The sequence below is a fragment of the Cebus imitator genome, unplaced genomic scaffold (genome assembly GCF_001604975.1).
Source record: "Cebus imitator isolate Cc_AM_T3 unplaced genomic scaffold, Cebus_imitator-1.0 Scaffold203, whole genome shotgun sequence".
In the NCBI taxonomy this organism is placed as follows: domain Eukaryota; kingdom Metazoa; phylum Chordata; class Mammalia; order Primates; family Cebidae; genus Cebus; species Cebus imitator.
The window spans coordinates 1658862-1683409 of record NW_016107518.1 but is presented as its reverse complement, the minus strand read 5'-3'; the positions used below and the strand labels follow the sequence as shown (position 1 = coordinate 1683409).

General features: G+C 42.4%; 1 protein-coding gene across 9 annotated transcripts in view; it reads left to right on the top strand.

Moving 5' to 3' along the window:
• Positions 1 to 24548, top strand: part of NEO1 (neogenin 1) — a 250771-nt gene that overhangs the window by 217208 nt on the left and 9015 nt on the right. For 3 of the 9 annotated variants that reach the window (XM_017548071.2, XM_017548069.1, XM_017548072.2), the window contains exons 19-26: positions 559 to 666; positions 1899 to 2093; positions 2782 to 2814; positions 6179 to 6247; positions 10218 to 10365; positions 15804 to 16042; positions 16632 to 16724; positions 21875 to 22033. In XM_017548071.2, the coding sequence (XP_017403560.1) occupies positions 559 to 666; positions 1899 to 2093; positions 2782 to 2814; positions 6179 to 6247; positions 10218 to 10365; positions 15804 to 16042; positions 16632 to 16724; positions 21875 to 22033 (1044 nt within the window). The remainder of the gene's footprint in view (positions 1 to 558; positions 667 to 1898; positions 2094 to 2781; positions 2815 to 6178; positions 6248 to 10217; positions 10366 to 15803; positions 16043 to 16631; positions 16725 to 21874; positions 22034 to 24548) is intronic. The other 6 variants (XM_017548070.2, XM_017548074.2, XM_017548073.2 and 3 more) reach the window with 3 other exon arrangements.

The window sequence follows — 24548 nt, the reverse complement described above, 5'->3', positions numbered from 1 at the left end:
AAAAAAAAAAAGACTTCATCTCAAAAAAAAAAAAAGTTGGATTTGGTTTGGAGAGCCAACTATAAGTGAGAGAGAAAACTTTTACAATTTAAAATATTCTAACAAAATAATCCAGAGTGTCAGGGCAAAAGCCATCTTGGACAAATTAAATAACTTCTCTCATTTTTTGGTATCCGGATCCATAAAGCAGAGGTAGTGGTAACTACCTTTCAGATTTTCTGCAAATTTAAGTGAGATGCTATGTGTTAGTGACCTGCTATACAGTAGGTACTTGGTACAAATGCCATTTGACTTTCCTACCTAATTATCCTGTTTATCCCTGACTCCCAGCCAGGATGCCAATTCTGTATTTTCTTAGTATGATATTTCCTCTTTGGTACTTTACATATTCTTCTTTTTGTTGGAACTTTTGACGTACAGACTGTGAGTTCTTTGAAGCTGGAAGCTTTATCTTTTTGTCTTGTGCCCTTTATTGTGCCTTGAAAGGGGAAAAGGTTGAAGACATAGCGAACTAATTTGAAATGGACAGAAATTATTGAAAGTATTGTTGTTTTGTAGTTCCGACTTCTCCACCCAAGGATGTGACCGTTGTGAGCAAGGAGGGAAAACCTAAGACCATAATTGTGAATTGGCAGCCTCCCTCTGAAGCCAATGGCAAAATTACAGGTAAGATACCATCAAGCACGCATTTCTTCATGCCCTCTTCCTGCCTGACAGGAGCATTTCCAGGAGACTACTGTGTTGCTGGGAGAAGTGGGAGTCTGAAGACCGGCTTGGTCATTTTATGGGAAGGTGGGAGTCATGATGGTCCTTGAATTTGGGGTGAAGCTGTACTGGTTGCCCATTGCGGCATAGAAGGGTTGCCAGTTGGTAGTTCTGACCGCAGTCTGGGGATGGGAGGCACCAGACAGCCTTTGGCTATAGCGGGACTTTGTGGACAATTTATTTTCCTCAAGAAAGCTATTCTTCTCTGTCTCTGCCTAGATGGACAACTTCAGAATTACGTGACTCCTCCCTGGTTCTGTAGAGTAATACCCGATAAACAGAGATTCTGCTCTTGTACCCTGAAGCCACACACACAAAAAAAGCCCATTAGATATTTAATTCCTTTTTCCCCCGGAGACCTGCTACTTCAGGTACCTGTGCTCTTACAGAGTTAAAAGTGTGAACTGGCCTAGGCCTTTGTGGGGACCTGGAATTTTTTTCCTTGTATTTTCAAAGGAAAACCTTCCACAGTAGAAGGAACACGCTGCCTTCCTTAGCCTTATCAGGGGAGAAGCCTGATGGGGTTGAGCTGCTCTTACTTCCTTTGGTGCCTCTGCCCCATGTGGGTGTGTGCTGGGGAACTGGGGTTTGCCCTGAAGTTCCTTTGTATGAATAGATGGCCCAAGGAAATGGAAAGCGTTTCTTAGCACTGTCCTGCTTCTTGCTTTCAGTAGGAATCCCTTTCCATACATCCTGGGCTTTCTGTCATTTCTTTAGGTTTTGACTTTGCCTCTTTTGTGAAAGAATGAAGTTGACTTGACCTGGATTACATTTTACTTTGCCTTTTAAAACCGGCAACAGTGCAGTGCACTTTTGCCACAGGTCAGGTGGATTCAGGGTTGTGGCTCTTCTCTTCTCAGTGTGGGAATTGACTGCCCCCTGGTGGAAGTATCAGGTAACAGTTCACTGTGACTCTGCCCAGGAGTTGCTAGGAGATCACATTGGTGAGAGCTAAAAAGCCTGTCAGGCAATTCCTGGTTTTCAAAACTGCATTATTTTAATTGTAGACATTTGAGTATACATTATTCAGATATGCTATAATATGCATATGACATAATAGGTATGTACTGATTTACTGAATGCAAAAGGAAAGGCAGGAATGAGACTTCTTTTCCCATTAACTCCTTGGACAGGTTACATCATATATTACAGTACCGATGTGAATGCAGAGATACATGACTGGGTTATTGAGCCTGTTGTGGGGAACAGACTGACTCATCAGATACAAGAGTTAACGCTTGACACACCATACTACTTCAAAATCCAGGCACGGAACTCAAAGGGCATGGGACCCATGTCTGAAGCTGTCCAATTCAGAACGCCTAAAGGTAATGGTCCCCAAGCTGAGGGTTTTGTTGTGTGTGTTTTTAGTGGGGCTATGCTTACACTATCACTTGAGCATATAGAGTTTATGGATAATATATGAAGTCTTAATGATGACCTTGTGAGCCGTGGTGTGAAGATTTATCCCATAATGATTTCTTACCTACTCATTGACCACCAAAACAGCGCTCCCCGGGGTACTAGCCTAAACATATCATAAAAGACGACATTGGCTCCAGGCTATTTGGGGCAGATGAATTGCTGTGATCTAAAAGCTTTTACCAGTCAGATCAGATGTGATTATTTTGGTTCCATATGGAGAAATAGTGTGTTCTTGTGATGGATGGTTCAACTCATGCAGGCTCTTAACCTGAAAGACTTACTTGTGGACCTTATAGAAAGAAAGAAAGAGACTTAAAAGGACCTTTTAAATAAAACCCTAGATAAGAAAATGAAGATAAAGCATTGAACCAAGTGAGCTTAGGCTAATAAAATTTAACTGGGGACTGAATCTAAGGAATTGTGGAAGCCCTGTATGAATTTAATTTCTGTTAGCACTAAAGTCAAGATTCAATTTGTTTGGAAGTTTGTGGGGGTTTTAATTTTTTTCCTTTTAAAAAGTTCTGCCTGTCCCATCTTCAAAGCTTGTGATCCTTGCTCTTGTTTTTTCTTCCCCTGTGCTTGGCCTGTTAGCGGACTCCTCTGATAAAATGCCTAATGATCAAGGTAAATGAGTAGATGGCCTCTTTTTCCTTTCCTTTCTTTTGTGACCTATTAGCTTTTGATTTTTGTTTCCTTTTTTTTTTTTTTTTTTTNTTTTTTTTTTTTTTTTTCTTGAAAAATCAGCACCATGTATTAAAAGCCTCATATTTATTGGCCAAAGTAGAGTTGAGTCCATGTTCTGAAAAGCTGGGGAATTTATGTAGGAGCTAACCAGGCTGGCAGAAGAAAACTGAGTCAGTGAACTGCATCCTGCAGCGGTAGGAGATTGGTTTTAAGTGTAGATCAGATCATCCTTTATGCTAAGATATTGAAGTTCTGTAGCAACAGTAGGCATTTGAGTCATGGTTAGACCGATCATACCAATTGTTCATATTTGTAGCATCTAGAATTTTATTAGTGTCTCTAAGTGGAAAGCTGTGATCACATTCAGTGGATATCCTTTTTTCCGCTTCCCACAAAGAACCTACAAATTTACCTTACCAAATGTTGTGATTCTCTGTGACTAAATTAGTGCTTTGTTTATTGTTACCATAAACTTAATTCAAAGCTCTTTTTTCATTTCTCTCCTTAAATATACTGATCATATTAAAAGAGGACTGAAACTATTTGCAATGAAAACTTAAGCCGGGTACGGTGCCTCATGCCTGTAATCCCAGCACTTTGGGAGGCCGAGGTGGGAGGATCACTAGCCTGAGCAACAAAGTGAGACCTCCCCTCTACAAAAAATGGGGGAAAAAAAAGCTAGCCAGGCATGGTGGTACACACCTGTAGTCCCAGCTACCCGGAGGCTGAGGTGGGAAGATTGCTTGAGCCTGGGAGGTGGAGGCTGGGCTGCAGTGAGCCATGATCACACCACTGCACTCCTGCCTTGGTGACAGAGTGAGACCCTGTCTCAAAAAAAGTAAAATAATAAAATAATAGTAATAATTGAAGTGGGAACTTAGGAAACAGGGGCCTCTATGTCACCATCCTTGAAACCATCTGTCAGCAGTCTTTACACGGTAACTGGAGGGATAGCTATACTTTGTGATTTTCATCTCTGGGAAGTCAGCTAATGCTAGTATGTTTTCCATATCGAGAGCGAACATTGAAAGGAAATTTAATGATTGCTCTCTTAGTTTAAGAGTAGTTATTAGAAATGCAAGGTATTTGGATCTTGGCTAATGGCAAGGAAGAGTCAGAACTTGATGTATGAAGTTTTCCAAAACACTTTGGAAATGTGTTTGCATTCACTGAGTCTTTTGTTGTACATTGGAGAAACTGCAAACATACTTTCTGTTGTGTGAAAGTGCAGGAGTATAAAAATAGCCATAATATATATATACACAGAATATAAATGAGCTCATTGTTTTCTCACTGGATTCAATAGCCAGAGTACAGCTCTTAGCTGCATGCCACCTCTGGTATTTAAAATTCTTTACCCATTGATATTTTTGGTGCTCTGTTCATCCTTGGAATTTTTTGTTCACAGTTTACATTTAAGAGGAAAAATGTTGGGAAATATAGGAATATAAATCATGCAGTTTGTTAATAATTTGTGTTCTTTGACAATTGTGTACATAATATGGTGCTCTGGATAGTTTGGCTTAAATGCAGCCCACCTGTCAACGAAGTACACTCAAACCTGAAGAGCCTTGCAGGTGCTAAGCCATCTCCACCAGCTAGACTTTGTCATAGTGAAAAGCATATGAGGAACAACTGGACTCTTAATATATGGTGTTTGTCATTTGGGAGAAATGATGGCATCAGAAGTAAGGAGATAAAGTAATATGTGTGGACAATGGAAAAAGGCCAGGGACTGTGAGTAAATTCTAGAATATATGCCCTTTTAGATATCCAAGAACTCCTGTTACCTTCTTTTGAGGGGCTTTCAGCTTCTGGAAATCTAGCAAACATTGTTTTAGTCACTCGATTTATTCTGCTAGATGAACTGCATACAGAAAACTTCAGATTTTAATTTTTTTCATTTGCCCAAATGTGTGTGTGTGTGTGTGTGTGTGTGTGTGTGTATATCCTGATAATTTATAGAAGTACTTGACATTAGCTCTAATGTTTTGCAGAGACACCTAGTTTATACGTTTCTAGTAAGGCTTTATTTGTAGAAATAACTCTAATTTTAAGTGTTTTCTGAAGCTTCATGCTCTCTGCCTCTGTAAAGGGAAGATTATGCTCTTTCCTGAAGATTTATTATGCTTGTAATAGAAGTAGTTAACATTTATGGAACATTTGCTGTGTGTCAGGCAGTATTAAAAATATTTTATGGTATTAAATTTCCATTTAATCCTCACAACAGCTTTGTGAAGTGGATACCATTGTTATCCCTGTCTTACAATAACAAAACTGAGGCCCAAAATGAATAGTTAAATAACTTACCCAAAGTCAAACAGTTGTATATGATGGAGCCAATATGCACGTGCAGTCAGCCTATTCACCAATGCGCTAGATTAGCCGCCTAGCTGACTTCATGAGGTAGCTTTTACTTTGCCCTTCTTTCAGACCTCTTTTCAGGAGAAGTATGGTATTGCTTTCTGGACATAGACCTTAGATTGATACCTTTGCTCTGTTGGGAAAAGATCCTTGTATTTGCCTTTCCCAAGCCGCTTTTCCTACAAATGTGAAGAGCAAAAGTCAAGACCAAGTTTGAGGTTTTTTGAAAAAACTGGTATTTGCATTTTCTGAGGCCTCCTCCTAGGGTGGTCCCAGGCCTGAGGTCAGCAGCCTCACTTAGTGTGTTCCCTGCTGATGGATTAGGAGACAGTGTCTTTTTGAGTAACTAGGAGGAAGACTCTTTTTTTTTTTTCAATCTCCGAATGTTCAGGTGACTGAGCAGAAACTGAGAACCTGATTTGAACTTCCATTTACCTTCCTATTTCTGCTCAGGGTAACTTTATATTCAGAAGGAAAAGTTTCTAATTTGAGAAAAGAAAAGAATCTGAACAATACTGATGCCTGCTAGTTCAGATCCACATAGCCAGGTCCCTTGGAAGAGTATAGTTCTTTAATGTAGACATTAACCTAATTACCTTGGTTCCTTTTCTAAGAGAAGGTCCTCTGAGCAGTCCTTTGGGAACTGCTTCTTAAGCTAGAGAAACAGCACCTGCTGTCCCACCTTCTAAACAGCAGTGACAACTCACAGCTGTGAGACAAGGTTGTGAGTCTTTCAGACACCTCATTGCACAGAAAGCTATACCGTAGTTTGCTTTGCACACATGGACTATAGATTCCCATGATTCATGTGCTACTTCATCTTCTCATGGACAGAAGGGACTAAAAATTGTGTTTTTTATTGAAAACACTCACTAGCTACGAAGTGGATTGTCATACCAAATGTGTGGGGTCATTGTTGACATGATTTCTTCTCCTTTAGCCTCAGGGTCTGGAGGGAAAGGAAGCCGGCTGCCAGACCTAGGATCTGACTACAAACCTCCTATGAGCGGTAAAGCCCTTCCCATGGCGTTTTTTTTGCTTACTATGGACACGAAGCAGTTTTCCTTAAATTTTTGAAATGTCTTTTATAGCTTGTGTGTGGTGGGTTGTAGCATATTAACCTGTTTTCTTTTATTACCAGATCTAGCTTTAGGCATTTTCTGACAAATGTTTGCCAATTTTCTCCAAGCCAATTCATCGTAGGATTCATAAATAAAATCGTTTCTCCTCTTATCCAACTTAAGATTGATTCCTGAACAAATTGTTCTTCCTGTTGCCTACTGCCTCTAGAAAAGAGTTAGAATTTTGCTTTCAAAAATAAACCCACTAGTGGGATTAGCCACCATCCAAAACATGCCAAACAAATGCCTTTAGAATCATTAAGTTCTCCCAGTACTACTACTTACTGCAGTGTTTTCAATTTAGTAATTCTAGAAGATTCTTCCCACTCTCCTAGCCATCGTGAGAGCTGGTGCCTTCTAATTTAATGTTGACACCCCCATCTTTACAGAGCTTCACCATTTATAAGTTACTTTCACACATGAAGTCAAATGTGATTCTCACAACACGGTGAGCAGGGAGAACAGGTACCATTATTTCCATTTAATACATTCAGAAACTCAGTGAAGATGTAATGTGCCTGGGGCCACCCACTAATTATGGCAGTCCTAGAACCAAAACTCAGGGCTTCTAATTTCTGTGCTTTTTCCACTGTCACATTCAGCCTAAAAAGCAGGGGTCCTATACCAGACGTGGGAATCCAGAGTGGCAAAATGTCCACTGAAGTAGTTACCAGGAATGACCCTTACTGTCTCTTCACATATGGAAGAGATAGACATATGGGAGAAACGCCTGCCCTCTAGTAACTCATAGTCTAATTGTGGGAATACAATGACGTCTTAATCTCCAGCTACCTATTTAAATCAAAAGTGGAACTGCCCAGATTTTAATGAAATCAGCCTTAGAAGAACCAGACAGACTTGCATTCTTCTAGAAATAAGTATGCTCCAAGTTCTAGGACTCTGTTTATGAGTTTCTCCTTCTCATGCGTATGTGACATTTGTATGGTGACCACAGTATAATTTTTAAGGTTGTGAGGGAAGTAATTACTCCTTTGTCTTTCTTTTATTTATGCATTCACTCATACATGCATTTTTGTTTTGGGGGGAGTTTTTTAGAGTCTCGCTCTGTCACCCAGGCTGGAGTGCTGTGGCATGATCTCAGCTCACTGCAACCTCTACCCCCTGGGTTCAAGTGTTTCTTCTGCCTCAGCCTCCTGAATAGCTGGAATTACAGGTGCCCGCCACCACGCCCAGCTAATTTTGGTGTTTTCAGTAGAGTTGGGGTTTTACCATGTTGGCCAGGCTGGTCTCGATCTCCTGACCTCAGGTGATCTGCCCTTCTTGGCCTCCCAAGTGCTGGGATTACAGGCATGAGCCACCATGCGCAGCCCACATGCATGTTTTTAAAGATGCAGGCTCTATGTGGCAAGCTGTGGGAGCAAGAGGAGTGAGTAACAAACTACCTGATAAAGGAAAGCTTCCTCGAAGAGGTGCTGTCTAACCCTGGTCTTCAAGGATGCTAGAAGATTGCCAAATGTCAAGAAAGAGCTTGGACATGCCAGGAAGCAAGATCACCATGTGCAGAGGCATGGCAGTATGTTAATAAAACAGCCTGCTCTCTCCAGGGGTCGCACTGCATAGCGACAGGGTAGAGATTGAGTTGAAAACACAGGTTAGAATCAGCCTGTCAAAAACTCAAGTACCAGTGCTAAGACATTTGAGCTTTATGCTACAAATAACATGTAAAATATCTGACACCACTGGTACACTATGACTTCCATCTTCTGTTATCAACTGTTATTACTCTGATAACAGTGAAGAATAAGTTGGGGCTAAGAGTGTGAAATCAGGGAAGAGGATTTAGGAAACTGTTATAGTAGTCCAGATGAGGCATAAAGAAACAGCATATATATTGTCCCTGGTAGGACTGTTCATTGGCAGCTCACTCTTGCTGTATCTTAGAAGAAAGCTTTTGTCCAGCTCACGTTAGAGGTCAGATGAAGGTAGATGAGGATTTTTCACAGTTAAATGCAGGAAAGAACCACTTCCACCTCTGCCTGCCTCCCTCATTTCAGCTCCCCAGCCTCTGATATGCAGTGCCCACCCTACCAAGTACTGTACCAACCCAGTGGTTCAGCACTGCTGTCAATAACAGTTATGGAAAGCCATATTCTAATATGAACAGTATAGTCCATTTTAGCGGCCCCAGTACCATGGTGTTTCCCAAATATAAAAACGTTATTTTATTGAAGGTCAGTATGTACAGTTTAAGTTGTCTGTCTGCTTACCTTTTTCTCATAAATGAAGGACAAAAATGATTGAACCAAATGTAGAATAAACTTTTAAGCCCTTCTAAATCAGCCCCAGATTTATCACTGTGCTTAGATGTAGCCTATAAAAATCAAAGAAGCAAAGTTGGAGGGTCAGCTAACCCAGCATTATGGACGGGACTCCCACAATGAGTGTAAGTTGGGATTCGAACATAAATTTATAAGCCAGGTTGTTATGAGAACCACTTCAGGAGATTTTTTAAAATACACATTCCAGGCCATCCTTTGATGGTAGGCTTTTCTTCCACAATATCTCACGCTGCCAGGATGCCTCTTTAGTATAAAAGATCCATTACTTGGCAAGGCAGCTCATCCCATTATTGTATACCTCTGTTAGAAAGTTAAGAGAGGGAGTAGCTAGAAGGAAAGACACCAAATATCCATGGTGGTTAGACATGTGTGGTGGGATTTGCCACATTTTATAATATGAGCATGCATAACTTGAGTAGGGAAGCAAAGAAATATGTTTCAAGAAATGGAAGACATAGAGGTAGATTACCAGACGTAGAGGTAGATTACAAAGCCTGGACCTCATCCTTTCAGCAATGAGGAAATAACAATAGTAGGAAGAAGGAAAAGAAAATCCGAATATCTTCAGGGTCCTAAATGATCCGGCCTCTGCAGCTTCTCCAGCTCATGCCTTTTTTTCTCCTCACTTCCTTCCTTCTGACTTGCATCTCTCTCTCTTTAACAGCACTGGCTGCATTTCTCTTCCTTGAGAAGTGCTTTTTCCGGCCTCAGGGTCCTTCCCCTTGTGTGATGGGATCTTTCGTGTCATTCAGATCTCAACTCAATGACATCTCCTCAGAGAAGCTTTTTCTAACCACTCGATTTAAATTAGCTACCCAGACACTCTGTATCATATCCCCTCATTTTCTTTTTTTTTCACACCGTTCATGTGAAACTAATAAATAAGAAACGAATAATTTCTTATTTATCGTTTGCCCATTCCCCCCGCCAAACATTCACATCTTTGTGGTTCACCATGGCACCCCTAGTACCTAGAGCAATGACTGACGCACAGTAACCATTCAGTAAGTGTTTGTCATACTTCAGACCTACTGTTTCTTGAAGTTGAACAAGAGAATTAACTCTGCATAGGCTGTGTATTTACAAAAACAGACTTTGCATGCAGTTTTTATCATCTCAGATATCTGTATGTTGGGGAAAACCTTTGCTTTGTATGAATGAACATTTTTAAATGGTTTTGAAAACCAGAAAACTAAATGGTTTATAAGTGGTGCTTTACAGGATGAGTTTATTTATCACCAGAGAGGCAAGATTCTTTATCCGTCTAAGTATATCTCAACCTTTGAAAGCTCTTGAATGTTCAGTACAATTTGAGAAGCTTTAATTAAGCACTGTCTTTGAGCAGTCTCTGTCTTGAGCACTGTTGTTGGGACAGACTCTTGGCTGTCTAGGAGCTCATCATCTAGAAGAGAGAGCCGTGTTCCCACGGCACTTTTATATAAGGCAGAGCAGTGAGTATTATGAAGACGTTCACGTGAGATATCAGTGGTTCTGTAGCTTGATAGTATGCATGTTTCAGATTCTCTAACACTAACAATATACCGTTTCTCCTCTGCAGGCAGTAACAGCCCTCACGGGAGCCCCACCTCTCCTCTGGACAGTAACATGCTACTGGTCATAATTGTTTCTGTTGGCGTCATCACCATCGTGGTGGTTGTGATTATCGCTGTCTTTTGCACCCGTCGCACCACCTCTCACCAGAAAAAGTAAGAAACCCCAAAAGCACGCCGTAGATTTTTGACATCTTTTGCTTCCGTGTGACTTCCGTATGCAGAGTGGTACACAAAGTTAAGACATAAAAATCCATGAAAAGAAATTTCAAATATTTTAAAAGAAAATGGGAAGTGGGTCCTCTTATGTGTGTCAGTCAGCGTCCTGGCAGAAAAGAGGTGGCACATTTAAAAGGATTTCAACAGAGGTAATTTACAAAGTCATAGGTGAGGTTAGGGAAAACTAGCGGGATATTCAGGGGCTAGCAGCAACAATAAGACACCATCATCTTTGGGACTGAAAGGGCAAGGGGAGAGAGCTGTTTTCAAGATCTGAAACAGTAGGAGAGGCCTTCCTGACAAGAGCAAGGTGGGAGCTAGAGGCATGTGGCCATTGCCAGCCTCCTCCCAAAGGACAGTGGCAGAAAAAGAAACACTTCCTACCCTCCAGCCTCTTGCCAGTGCCTAGTATTAGCCAAACCCAGCTGGGAGCCAGGAAACCTAGCAGGATTGCCAAGTAGGTAAAGTTAATGTAGCTCAACCTCTCAGGTCACAGAGCCAACTGGAGCATAGATATGGTGAGGAAAGTGGACCAGCAATGCTGGTCACCCTTTTGGAGCACCGTCTGTACATGCCCATAGTAAACCCAATGCACAGGCATCTGTGGGCATTCTTACAGGCTGTGTCACAGCACAAATGCCAGCCCAGTGGAAGAACACCATAGGCCTGTCATTCTAAATCTAAGTTTAAGAATGTTTTTAAAGAAGTGCTGCCGAGTGTAGACGGTGGGTGTGGAGGTGGGGTTGCTTTAATGAACAGGAAAGGATCAATTTATCTGTTTCTCATAGAGATTAAATGGCTACTAGCCTTGAACTCTTCTGGGATTTTGAGGCTTGCGGCTAATGGTCTAAGTGCAGATAGCAAGGGGGCTCAGTTACTGATACTGCCATATGGACAAGCAACCTATTCCCTCAAGGTTATGTAGTGTTTGCTAATACTGTCCACTCCTGCACTTGGAAGAATCCTTGATCCTAAATTACATTCAGCTCAAATATCTGGTTAGCAAAACAGATAGAAAAAAAAGGGGGCGGGGACTCCTGAGTTATTCCTAATAGCAAAACCATAATATGGATAATAAAATGACTTTAGTTGCAATATCTTGAAAGATCATAAGATGGGGGTGTTGTTCCACAAGAGAAAGAGAAATTCATGTCTGTGTGATTATCCTCGCAGACTTGTCTGCCCAAGGCAAGGGTGCATGTGTTTAATAATCATAAATGTGTTCATTTTCACTGTACTGGGCAAGCACAGGCTACCTTGTAACTGCTACTGGTAATAACTTTATGTCATTTTTTTGTAGGTTATGTGATATTTTAAATCGCTCTTTCTTTTGCCCAAATGAAATAGCTTTCCATAGCTTGTACTCTGTCACTTTTTTAAGAAAATGGAGGCTTCTTTTATAAGCCTTCTGGCCACTGCCTCTTACAGTTCTTCCTTTTTTTTTCTTTTTTTTTAAGATGGTGTCTCATTCTGTCACCCAGGCTGGAGTGTAATAGCATGTTCTCGGCTCACTGCAGCCTCCACCTCATGGGTTCAAGTGATTTTCCTGCCTCAGCCTCTTGAGTAGCTGGGATTACAGGCATCCGCCACCATGCCCAGCTAGTTTTGGTTTTGTTTTGTTTTGTTTTTGAGATGGAATCTCGCTCTGACACCAGGCTGGAGTGCAGTGGCACAGTCTCGGCTGACTGCAACCTCCGCCTCCCGGTTCAAGTGATTCTTCTGCCTCAGCCTCCCAAGTAGCTGGGGCTACAGGCACATGCCACCACGCCTGGCTAATTTTTGTATTTTTTTTAGTAGAGATGGGGTTTCACCGTGTTGGTCAAGATGGTCTCAATCTCTTGACCTCGTGATCTGCCCGCCTCAGCGCCGCCAAAGTGCTGGGATTACAGACGTGAGCCAGCATGCCCAGCCTAATTTTTGTCTTTTTTAAGTAAAGACAGGGTTTCACCACATTGACCAGGCTGGTCTCGAACTCTGACCTCAAATGATCTGCCCCCTCGGCCTCCCAAAGTGCTGGAATTACAGGCATGAGCGACTGCACCCAGCCTTCTACTTTTAATAGTGGAAAGATATTATTTTTAAAGCCTCAAAGACTACATTTTTTTTTCTACTCTGGGAGTTTTCTTCAAGCCTCTTTATTTGGCATTTCACATTTATCTATATTGATTTTATATCTAGTTTTAGAAATATTGCGATCTTTATTATTTTATTAAAAGAATATGAAAACCACAATGACAGAGAATTTTAGTGCTTTGGAAGACTTCAAATTTAAAGTAAAAATTTTTTTAGATGGGGTCTTGCTCTGTTCCCCAGGCTGGAGTGCAGTGAAAGGATCTCAGCTCACTGCAACATCCACCTCCTGCGTTCAAATGATTCTCCTGCCTCAGCCTCCCGAGTAGCTAGGATTACAGGCATTTGCTACAATGCCAGGCTAATTTTTGTATTTTAGTAGAGATGGAATTTTACCATGTTGGCCAGGCTGGTCTTGAACTTCTGACCTTAAATGATCTGCCTGCCTCAGCCTCCCAAAGTGATGGGATTACAGGCATGAGCCACCATCCCCAGGCTCAAAGTAAATTTTAAAAATAAGGTACTCAGTCTTCAGATTGAGAGTAAGATGAGCTGGTAATAGGTTCTATTCTCTGTATTGGCATGTCCTACAGATTTGGGTCCTTTTGTTGAAAATCATCTTATCAGAGGGCTTTCCCCTCACTCACTTCTCCAGTGATCTGCTTTGCAAGTATTCTGTTGACTATTGAAAAATATAAGTGAGCTTTTCTTATTACTTTTCTTCCTCTGTACTACCTGAGGTTCATTTAGATGGTAGCTGTTTATAGAGTCTTACAACCTCAAAAGTGACAGAGCATTTAGAGAATCTAAACCCTTGTTGGTTCTCAGAACATTCTCCCTTAGCCCCCCGACTGGCAACAGATGAGCTGGGCATCTCCTTAGAAGCCATCAGATGAGAACTACCTCAGCACACTGCCATCAAATCTGAAGTCTTTCTACATTGGTAATCAGTGTTTCCTCCTCCTCCTAAGTGTACTTCCCCTGTTTAAAGCCAGTGTTACCCTTTATCACCTGAATCTCATTGTCTTCCATTTTTCTAAGACCTTTTACCTTCAATTCTTCCTCTCTCCTGCATAGCTGACCTCTCACTCATTATTGGCTGCCTTTTCAGTGTTTTAAGTGTGCTCTAACTTCTTCCAGCTTAAGGAATAATTATAATTATAACCCCCCCCCCACCCCCTGTATGGTCCTTATCACCGGCTCCTTACAAAGCTTCCTTCTCCTTCACTACAGAATTCCTTGATTACTTGCTTATACTCATATGTCTGTTTGCTGCCTACCCATGCACCAGTCCTTTCTAATCTTTATTCTGCCGCTGCGACTTCACCAGAATTGCTTTTGTGGAGGTCACCAGTGACCTCCATATTGCTAAAGGCAAAGAACATTTTTCATCTCTTGTCTTAGTCTCTCAACAACATTTAACACAGTCACCTGTTCCTTCTGGAAACATTTTCTTTTGTGTCCATGACAGTATGTTTTTGTTTTCATAGGCCCTCCTGTCTACCTAGCCATCAAATACAGACATTCCTCAGGGCCTGGGCCTGCACTTACTCTCTTCTGTGTTCTCCCCAAGTGATCTCATCTGCTCCCATGGCTTCAGCATTCCAGCTACTCTTGTATTTCTGTCTCCAGCCAAGACCTCCCTCCTCTGAGTATCAGACTTGCACGCCCAGTTGCTTCTTCTACATTTCCTCTTGAGTCTCTCAAGAGACACTTCAAATTCAGCACGCCCAGAATATAATTCATCATCTTTTCAGGCAAGCCTGCCTCTACTCCTTTATTCCCAATGTTAAGTGGCTTAAACCAGAAACCTTAGCATCATCATCAACCTGTCATGTCTGCCTCCCAGATAACTTTCACATCTGCCTCTTGCCTGTATTCCCACTGTCCCACAGCACCATCAGTCATGGCTGAGATTCCAGTAGCATCCTAGCTGGTCTCCTCTTCTGTCCTCCACCTACAGAGCCATTCTTCACATCACAGCTGGTGTAAAGTTTTAACTCAAAAGTGGTCTCCTTACTCTCTTGCTTAAAACCGTTGAATGGTTTCTCATTACTCACAAAGGGAAGTTCAGATTCTTAGCTTGCTCTAAAAGCTCTTTATGATCTGGTCCGTGACTACCTTTCCAGTATTATTTCACATCATTCTCTGCAAGGTTCACTGTGTCCGCACCACGCAGGCTTTCTTAAAGTCCTTCTGATATCCCACCAGGCCATAGCTGTCTGCTTTAGAGTTTTGACATAAGCTGATTTCAGCACCTGGAATGTACTTTCTGTTCCCTTTAGGTCTTAGCTTAAATGTCACTTCTTCCTCTAGGTTTTTCCTGTTCGGCTTAGATCCAAATATTAAGAAGTTACTCTAACACTTGGCATTTCAGAACATAAACTCAGAACATTAAAAAATAATAGTTCAACATCTGTATTCTTCACTTGTCCAAAAATTCTGAGGGCACGACAGTCTAGCAAAGGGTCTGGCATATCCTGGGTACCCAGTATGTCCTTATTAGGGGAAAGTAAGAGAGAAAGTGGAGAAGCTAAAGCATAGAGAAGCAGACATTGTTGTCTCCATTCTTGACTTTACCTAGTTGGTAGTCATAGTTTGGCAGCCTTAAAAGTTTTTCTGGCCAGGCGCATTGGCTCACAGCTGTAATCCCAGCACTTTGGGAGGCCAAGGCAGGTGGATCACCTGAGGTCAGGAGTTCAAGACCAGCCTAGCCAACATGGTGAAACCCTGTTTCTACTAAAAATACAAAAATTAGCTGGGTGTGGTGACAGGTACCTGTAATCCTAGCTACTCCGGAGACCGAGGCAGGAGAATCACTTGAACCCAGAAGGCCAAGGTTGCAGTGAGCTGAGATCATGCCATTACACTCTAGCCTGGGTGACAAGAGTGAAATTCTGTCTCAAAAAAAAAAAAATTGTTCCCTCCCTGCTTTATAAGCCGTAGACTTTCCCTGTAGTCCATTGTTATGTTTCTACATTGCTGTAATTGGAAACTTGCGGATGAACCTTCTGGTTTAGAGATTATGTAATGAAAAATGCTATGTTAACCTTTTAACAGTCAAAAAAAAGTCACAAGGCAGGATTCAAACATACCCTGGTAAGTATCTCTAAATACATGTGGACAAAATAGAGATACATTTACTCTTCCCAGGAGCAGACTTGTTGTTTGGGGGCTGGGGTATGTTTTTAGTTTTTGCCTTTGCTTGAAACATCTCTCAGAAAGGCAGTTTTATCACTCCAGCCTTTTGACAAGTATGTTCAAACGAGTTACTTTGTAAAAGCTCCTCTTAACTTCCTGCCTAGGAAACGAGCTGCCTGCAAATCAGTGAATGGCTCTCATAAGTACAAAGGGAATTCCAAAGATGTGAAACCTCCAGATCTCTGGATCCATCATGAGAGACTGGAGCTGAAACCCATTGATAAGTCTCCGGACCCAAACCCCATCATGACTGATACTCCAATTCCTCGAAACTCTCAAGATATCACACCAGTTGACAACTCCATGGACAGCAATATCCATCAAAGGCGAAATTCATACAGAGGTACCATTTTAAGTGCAGGTTTTTTCTCAAATGTTAGGAGACTGTTTTCATTTAAATCATTTTTTTTCCTGAGGTTACCTTAATTTGGTGATTCCTATATGAGATCAGACTTAGAGAAATATGTGTTAAAAGATGTGTTAACATATGCTAAAGAATAGCCAGCTTGTTATGAGGGAGAGGTTCTGTACCCATACGAGACAATCTTGCAGTTCTTTTAGGGCTCTCATCAGGCTTTAGCAGTGTGACATTCAAGCATTTGAGGCAAGGCAGCCCATGTCTATACATTTCATTCTGTGCCTTCAGCTGGCCCAGCTAGCATTGTGGTATTCAGAATGTTCTTGGACTGGATGCTCTTATAGACACCATATGAAGTGTGGTGGGCAGCATTGTGAGGTCCACATTGATTCAGCAGGAACTCCTGTGATGCTCTAATGATCATTTTCCTCTTTATTTCACTTCTTGCAGAAACATCTTGTCCCCATTATGTTGTCTATGAATTCTGAATCCCCTACTAGAAGTGTTTTACTGTTGAGGCTGCTCAGTGGCGTAGGGCGCATGCTTGTAACTAACCTCCACATTTAACATCTAGGGCATGAGTCAGAGGACAGCATGTCTACACTGGCTGGAAGGCGGGGAATGAGACCAAAAATGATGATGCCCTTTGACTCCCAGCCACCCCAGCGTAAGTAGAAGCTTCGCTTTTCCTCAGTGCTACCAATCTGTTCAGTCATGTAGATGAACAACTATGAATGATCTTTTTGACTTCACTTGATTCTAACACAAAGATAATCTACCAAAGGTTTGACACCTGAAGGAAGAAATACCAAACACTTGCCATATTTTGCAACAAACACTATCCTTGAGGCTAGGGTCTTTATGTTTAGGGTAAATAAGCTGAAGAGCCAATTTCTCCTGTCTCCCAGGAATAGGGAAGTAACCAGTCTCCCTAAAAGTACATCATATCTCTATGGGAGAGATGGGAAAGCCTCCCTCAAGACAGGCTGAGGATGGCCTGATGTTACAAGTTTTTATTATGCTTCCTGACATCAGTGCTGATGAGCACCTATGGAATTTGTTTTTTTTTTTTTTGAGATGGAGTTTCACTCATGTTACCCAGGCTGGAGTGCAATGGCGCGATCTCGGCTTACCGCAACTTCCGCCTCCTGGGTTCAGGCAATTCTCCTGCCTCGGCCTCCTGAGTAGCTGGGATTACAGGCACGCACCACCATGCCCAGCTAATTTTTTGTATTTTTAGTAGAGACCGGGTTTCACCATGTTGACCAGGATGGTCTCGATCTCTTGACCTCATGATCCACCCGCCTCGGCCTCCCAAAGTGCTGGGATTACAGGCTTGAGCCACCGCGCCTGGCCTGGAATTTGTTTTTTAATTAATAGATTTGAAGACCAAGCAAGGTGGCTCACACCTATAATCCTAGTGTTTGGGGAGACCAAGGTGGGAGGATTGCTGGAGGCCAGGAGTTCTAGACCAGCCTGGGCAACGAAGTGGGACCGCATCTCTACAAAAAGTTAAAAATTAGCCATGACAAAAAGTAGCTGGGCGTGGTGGTGCATGTCTGTAGTCCCAGCTACTCAGGGGGCTGGGGCACAAGAATCGCTTGCACCTGGTAGGCAAAGGTTACAGTGAGCTGAGATCATGCCACTGCACTCCAGCCTGGGTGACAGAGGGTGATTCCGATTCCATGTCAAAAAAAAAAGCTTTTTTTTTTTTAAAGCTAGGCATCGTGGCACACAACCCAGCTACCCAGGGAGGTTAAGGTGGAAGGATTGCTTGAACCCAGGATTTAAGGTTGCAGTGAGCTATGATTTTACACCAGTTCACTCCAGCTTAGGCAACAGAGCAAGAGCCGGTCTCTAAATTAATTAATTAATTAAAACATATTTTAGAATAGCTTTAAGTTTACAGTATGGATTTTTTTTTGAGACAGAGTCTTACTCTGTCGCCTAGGCTGGAGTGCAGTGGCACAATTTTGGCTCACTACAACCTCCGCCTCCCAGGTTCAAGCAATTCTCCTGCCTCAGCCTCCCAAGGAGCTAGGATTACAGGCACTTGCCACTATGCCTGGCAATTTTTTTGTATTTTTTGTAGAGTCGGGGTTTCACCATGTTGGCCAGGCTGATCTCGAACTCCTAACCTCAGGTGATCCACCTGCCTCGGCCTCCCAGAGTCCTGGGATTACAGGCATGAGCCACTGCACCTGGCTGGAATTTTTTTTTCTTTTTGAGACAGAGTCTTGCTCTGTTGCCCAGGCTGCAGTGCAGTGGTGCAATCTCAGTTCACTGCAGCCTCTGCCCTCCAGGTTCCAGCTATTCTCCTGCCTCGGCCTCCTGGGTAGCTAAGACTACAGGTATGTGCCATCATGCCTGGCTAATTTTTTGCATTTAGTAGAGATGGGGTTTCACCATGTTGGCCAGGCTGGTCTCAAACTCCTGGTGATCCACCGGCCGTGGACTCCCAAAGTGCTGGGATTACAGGCATGAGCCACTGCACCCACGCAGCCAGAATTTTTTAAACAATATTTTTCATTCTTGATTCATGCCTAACTTTGATAAGCATAAAGGTTTCTGAGCCTCGGCTGGGCGTGGTAGTGAGATAGGAGAATCACTGGAACCTAGGAGGCAGAGGTTGCGGTGAGCCAAGATTGTGCTTTTGGCACTCCAGCCTGGGTGACAAGAGCAAAACTTCATCTCAAAAAAAAAAAAAAAAAAGGTTTCTGAGCCTTTTTTTCTTTCTTTCTGAGCCTTTTACCAGGCTAGAGTGCAGTGGCACGATCTTAGCTCACTGCAACCTCTGCCTCCCAGGTTCAAGCAGTTCTCTTGCCTCAGCCTCCTGAGTAGCTGGGACCATAGGTGCACACCACCACACCTAGCTAATTTTTGTATTTTTAGTAGAGACAAGGTTTCACCATATTATCCAGGATGGTCTCGGTCTCCTGACTTGGTGATCCGCCCACCTTGGCCTCCCAAAGTGCTGGGATTACAGGTGTGAGCCACTGCGCCCAGCCAAGCCTTTTTAAGTAATAGTTGAAATTCAAAATAAGTTAAATATGATTAAAACAGAAAGCAATGGGACAAAACCAATTCTTTCACACTACTGTGTCCTCTCTCTTGTCACAGTTTTCAAGGAAGTGAAGCCTTTTAGACTAACTAGCATAGTGGGACTCCCAGTTCAGGGAACTCTCAGCCATCTGTCAACAAATGATGATATTTAATAGCCATGGATATCATACATTCAAAGAGGTGCACCATGGCATCATGCACTTGGAAAAGTTCCTCATGGCCCCAGTCTTTTGGTGGATGCTCCAAGCATGTGGATGTCTGCACACCCTTTCCCTATCCCACAAACAGTCATTGTAGACAAACATGTAGGACACTGGATTACAAAAGTCAGCTTTGAAAGAGTAACACCCTATTTGTTAACAGGTAATTTCCACACAAAGTAGCTCATGCTTGTGGTCCTTGATGGAAAGAGAGGCCTGGACTTGGAAGCATGCGGGGGAAAGCCATGGTTTCCCTCTTACAAGAGGTGCCCTGGACGGGGTTCCCAGGTTTACAGATACACATGCCCAGAAAGAGTAAATTGATCCATTCCAGTTGCTTCTGATTGATAAAGAAGATGGTGGCACTGCTGCTGCTTTGTTTGTTTTGTGTAATACTTCAGTTCCTACCTGAACTGGCTTAGTTTGAAAACTTGTAAAATTTTACTGTCTTTATTTCTAGATGTATTCGTTTTAAATATGTTAAGTGAAAAAGATGTATTGTCCAGTTGATGTCATTCTTCTTTTCTTGATGTTGGGGAAGGAGTTTGTACAAATACACAATATTACTTAATTTGTGCCTTAATAGTTGGATGGGTAAGTGGAATCTTTTAAGAACCTGCAACTGGATCCACTTACGGTCTTTATGATCCTCTTAAGATACTGTTTTTAAAATCCACACGGCTACAGTTCTGTTTCACAAGCTAGTATTCCCTGAGCTCTGAGTCCTGGAATGATGCAGGAGCCATCACCCACCATCCACCTGCCCTGGTCTTAAATGATTGAGCAGTGCTAGGAAGAGCTTGCTGGGCCAGGACATGGTCTCATCCTAGGCCATGCACCAAAGCGCTGAGCTCAGAGTCAGCTAACAGTGCTGATTTCTTACTATATTCTAGCCAGGCACATTGGCACTGCTTTATTTTTTATTTACTTATCTAAAAAGACCGGAAATGCCTTATGAAGAAAAAAAGTCCATTTTCTTTTTCCTTTGTGAGAGTCCTCAAATGCTCTCAAATCGTACTTTCCTAGGTAAAAATCAGGTTTATTCCGCCTACCCCAGCCTGAATTCTGGAGAACACCGAGTCTGAAGCACCCACTTCTAAAAAGTACCTGTCTTCCCCCAGAGGAGTTGCCAACTCCCCAGTTACCCTAAGAGCCCTCCTCAGACAGCTTTCCTGTGTTGTGTTCTCTTCCCGGGCACAACCTGGAGCCTCTGGTCCCCAAGAGCAGCACCTGAGGGAAAGCCCCTGTTCTGCTCATGAAGCTGTGAGAAGGGAAGGGGCAAGCGGTGCTCCAGGGTCTCAGTCCTGCCACCTGCTTGCTTGCCTGTGGCTAGGACAACAGATATCTGGAAAGTAAAGGCATCCATTTTATTGACCGGGATTTCTCTTAGCCAAAGTAATGCTGAATAGCCCCACAAAGACCTTAGGGAGATCCCTGGGGACGGAAGACTTTTCAATAGGCCACTAAGTGTTAATTAAGTTGTATTATGAAGTTTATGAAGCCTTTGTTTAGAGAAAAAAGATTCCCTGTATTGCTACTCAGCTTTGGCCTATTTGCCTGTTTGGTGGGGGCAGAGCTGGTTATCTTGACCTTAAATGTGCCATTTCTACCACCACCCCAAGGGAGCTCCTAAGAAAAGTTTATTCCCAGACTCCGGGCTTCTGATTTTGTCTGTTTCCGTCTCAGATGGATGATGAAGCCTCATAGAAAGTTGTACATGGAATCTCTATCTTCATAGAAAGTAGTATGTAAAATCTGTGTGGAAATTTCAGATTATTTAGCTGAATACAGTGAATTGAATCCTTAGCCAGTGTGGGAAGGAAAGAGCCATTTATTCTCTTAAATGCAGATGGATATGGCTGAGTCCCCAGACTAGAAGCAATAAAAAGATGGTGCCATCAGCCTGTGGTTCGTGCTTTTAGCACTAGATGGGACCATCAGAGTTCAATTTCATTTGCATTTATTTTAAGGCGTGAAAGCCGATTAAACAGCTACTTATTTATTTGGCCTAAATACCCATTAAATGCCTCATTCAGCAGTTTTAACAAAGGCAGAATGAATTATGAATATACTAGAAAAAAAGGGGACTTCTTTCTATCCTGTTAGCAGGACAAAAATAATAGAAACCAAATTTATTATGTGTTGACTTATGGATTTATATTTTGTGACATATTCAAATAGATATTTGTAATAGCTCACGTAATCCATGTTTATTATAGTAGAATTGGAAAATACAGAAAAGCCAAAAGAACAATATTTTAATCCTGACCACTCTTCCCTGCAAGATAATCACTGTTAACATTTCAGTATATATTCCTCAGACCTTTTTTTCTATACATATGTAGACGTATGCAAAATAGTATGTTCATTTTTAAAAAACAAAGGTAAAAATCAATGGCTAATTGACCAGATCTAGCCAGCTGCCACCAAAAAAACCAAGGGAATGGTTGGATTGTATGGGAGGTGGGAACGGGGTGACTTTGCTCTTAAACTGTGATTTGTGTGTGTTTGTGCAAGCATGTTAAGCATTTCTCTGTCTTGTGTTCATTCACAGCTGTGATTAGTGCCCATCCCATCCATTCCCTCGATAACCCTCACCATCATTTCCACTCCAGCAGCCTCGCTTCTCCAGCTCGCAGTCACCTCTACCACCCGGGCAGCCCATGGCCCATTGGCACATCCATGTCCCTTTCAGACAGGGCCAATTCCACAGGTGAGAGATGAGGATCAAGCCCAGATGGAAACCATTCCAAAAGAGTTGGCAAGCGGAAATGGGGAAGGACTTGCCCTACTTAGAAGAGGGATTTGGAATTTTTCTGTTTTGTTTACTTAGCATAACATTTCTGTGACTGACTCAAATTTGTTTCTGTAAAATTCACCCCATGTTTCCACCTAGGTTTTAAACGTTCAGTACAAGGTTTCCTTTTAGTAAAAACAGTATCTCTAATCACATAAGCATCCCTAGTTCCGTAAACTTGCACTTTAACTCAGCCTTTTTTCCAATTTCTTTCTTTCTTTTAATCCTCTAATTTGAAAGAAAAACTCATCCTGGGTGATTTCAGACACTAGTGGTTGCCTTTGCTTGGCAGTCACCCTCACATTGGGTGGATACAAAGGTTACTTGTTACGTACAGGGTACTTCCACTGTGGACTGAAGTGCAGATGACATCCAAGGGGCAGTGGGACCACCAGCCATGTGGATATGTGCCTGATGTCAGCCTCAGGATTATTAAAATTAGGAAAGGATGCACAGGAATAGATCCTCTCTGAAGAAACAGGAAATTGGCGTAACAATCTGTAGTGTATTTAAAGAAGTATGTTGCTAGACAAACATGTCCAAGTTTGGAAACCTTGGGAAACCACATTATCAAACAGTTTTAAGGAGGAAATGGTGAAGGTGTGGGGACAGCAAGTGGCATAAATATCATTCTTCACTAATTGAAAATTAATTTTCATCCTCTTAGTTTTAAACGGCAATTCTAGTAACTTCCCATATATTTAACATATTATTTTTCCACCATTTGAAATTTGCCTATTAATAATTATTACGTTACTGATAGAATTGAGTTTTGCTGGTTTGGGGAATAAGGGAATTTCAAATGAGTTCCATTATAAAAGAACCTCAAAACTTTATGCTAGAAGTTTGGGTTCCCAGTAATATCCCCCTTCTTTTGAGTTTTTTGTTTTGTTTTGTTTTGGTGGGTTGTTTTTGTTTTTGAGAGTCTCACTCTCTTGCCCAGGCTGGAGTACAGTGGCGCCATCTTGGCTCATTGCAGCCGCCACCTCCTAGGTTCAAGCAATTCTTCTGCCTCAGCCTCCAGAGTAGCTGGGATTATAGACACACACCACCACACCTGGCTGATTTTTGTATTTTTAGTCGAGATGGGGTCTCAAACTCCTGACCTCAAGTGATCCACCTGCCTCGGCCATTGCACCTGGTCCCCATTCTTTTAAGTTTTCATCAATCATAAATATACCCAAAACATCAAATGAAGATCAAGCTTTATTACAGGGTGCCTAATAATTCCCAACATTATCTACTCCCAGAGTTATTCCCTGGTTTGGAGAATGCTGCTTGAACTCGCATCTAAATTTGGCCTTCCAGGCTGAGCAAGGTGGCTCCTACCTGTAATTCTAGCACTTTGGGAAGCCGAGGCAGGAGGATGGCATGAGCCCAGGAGTTCATGACCAGCCTGGGCAACAAGGCAAGATCCATCTTTACCAAAAAAAGTAAATAAATAAATAAAAATAAATTTGCCCTTTCTACTGTCTCCCTCAAAATTCCAATTTAGAGTCCTGCCTTTAGGAAAGATGGTTTACAAGATAGACAGTTACTCCAGCCAGCTGCATGAGAGCCAGTCTGCCTTACAGACATAGTCTCAAGTAAAACGGAGAGCCAGAAAGCAGCCTCTGCACCCACTCTTAGGAGGTTTTGTGCATGCCCAACCCAGGAGTCTCACACTGTAGGATGTGGTCCCGTCTTGGTGGATGGCAGGCTCCTCCCAATCGAGTCAGCCCCCTCCTTCTTCCTCCAGAATAGGACAGGTTTGGGGATTGGAGAGAAGCCTGGCAGCTCCTACCCAGCCGTCTCCCTTGTGATCCAGTGTTGGTAAACATTCCCTTCTTTATGGACCTAGGCAGAAAGTAAAGAGAGGCAGAAAGAATAATTTGCATTACCAAGAGAGCCCATGCTTTGATGACCAGTTGGATAAAAGAAGGTAAAACTAAAGTGATGGACTCACTGAAGACCTATTTGAAATGTAGAGCAAGCATCCAAAAATGATCACAGTTCTTTTTCACTGTTGTGCTTTTCTGAGCTCTTATGTCTCTAGAGCGCAGGTGTTGCCACAGCTCGGTCCGTGTGGGCCAGGCAGGGCCAGTCACTGCTGTAAGGAACACTCACCATGTCACAACCACTTGACACTGGAAAAGCACTTTCCTCTTGTCCAATCGCTTGGCCAGTGTAAACTCTGCGTGGCTTTAACAACTCTAAGAGCCAAGTCAGTCAGGAAGTAGGCCCCTTGCCAAAGCAGGAATTCTATTTACAGCATGGATTCTGAGCAGGCCAGTGGTTTTGCACAGTGTCAGGGAACACCCTTCATAAAGACAGCAACATGCCTGGGGCCCCCTGGAGGCGTACAGGGCAGCCCTGGTCTGTGGTAGCAGGCCAGAGCGCTGACTCCTCTAGGCTACCCCATTTCCCTTTTTCATCTTTTTTTTTTTTTTTT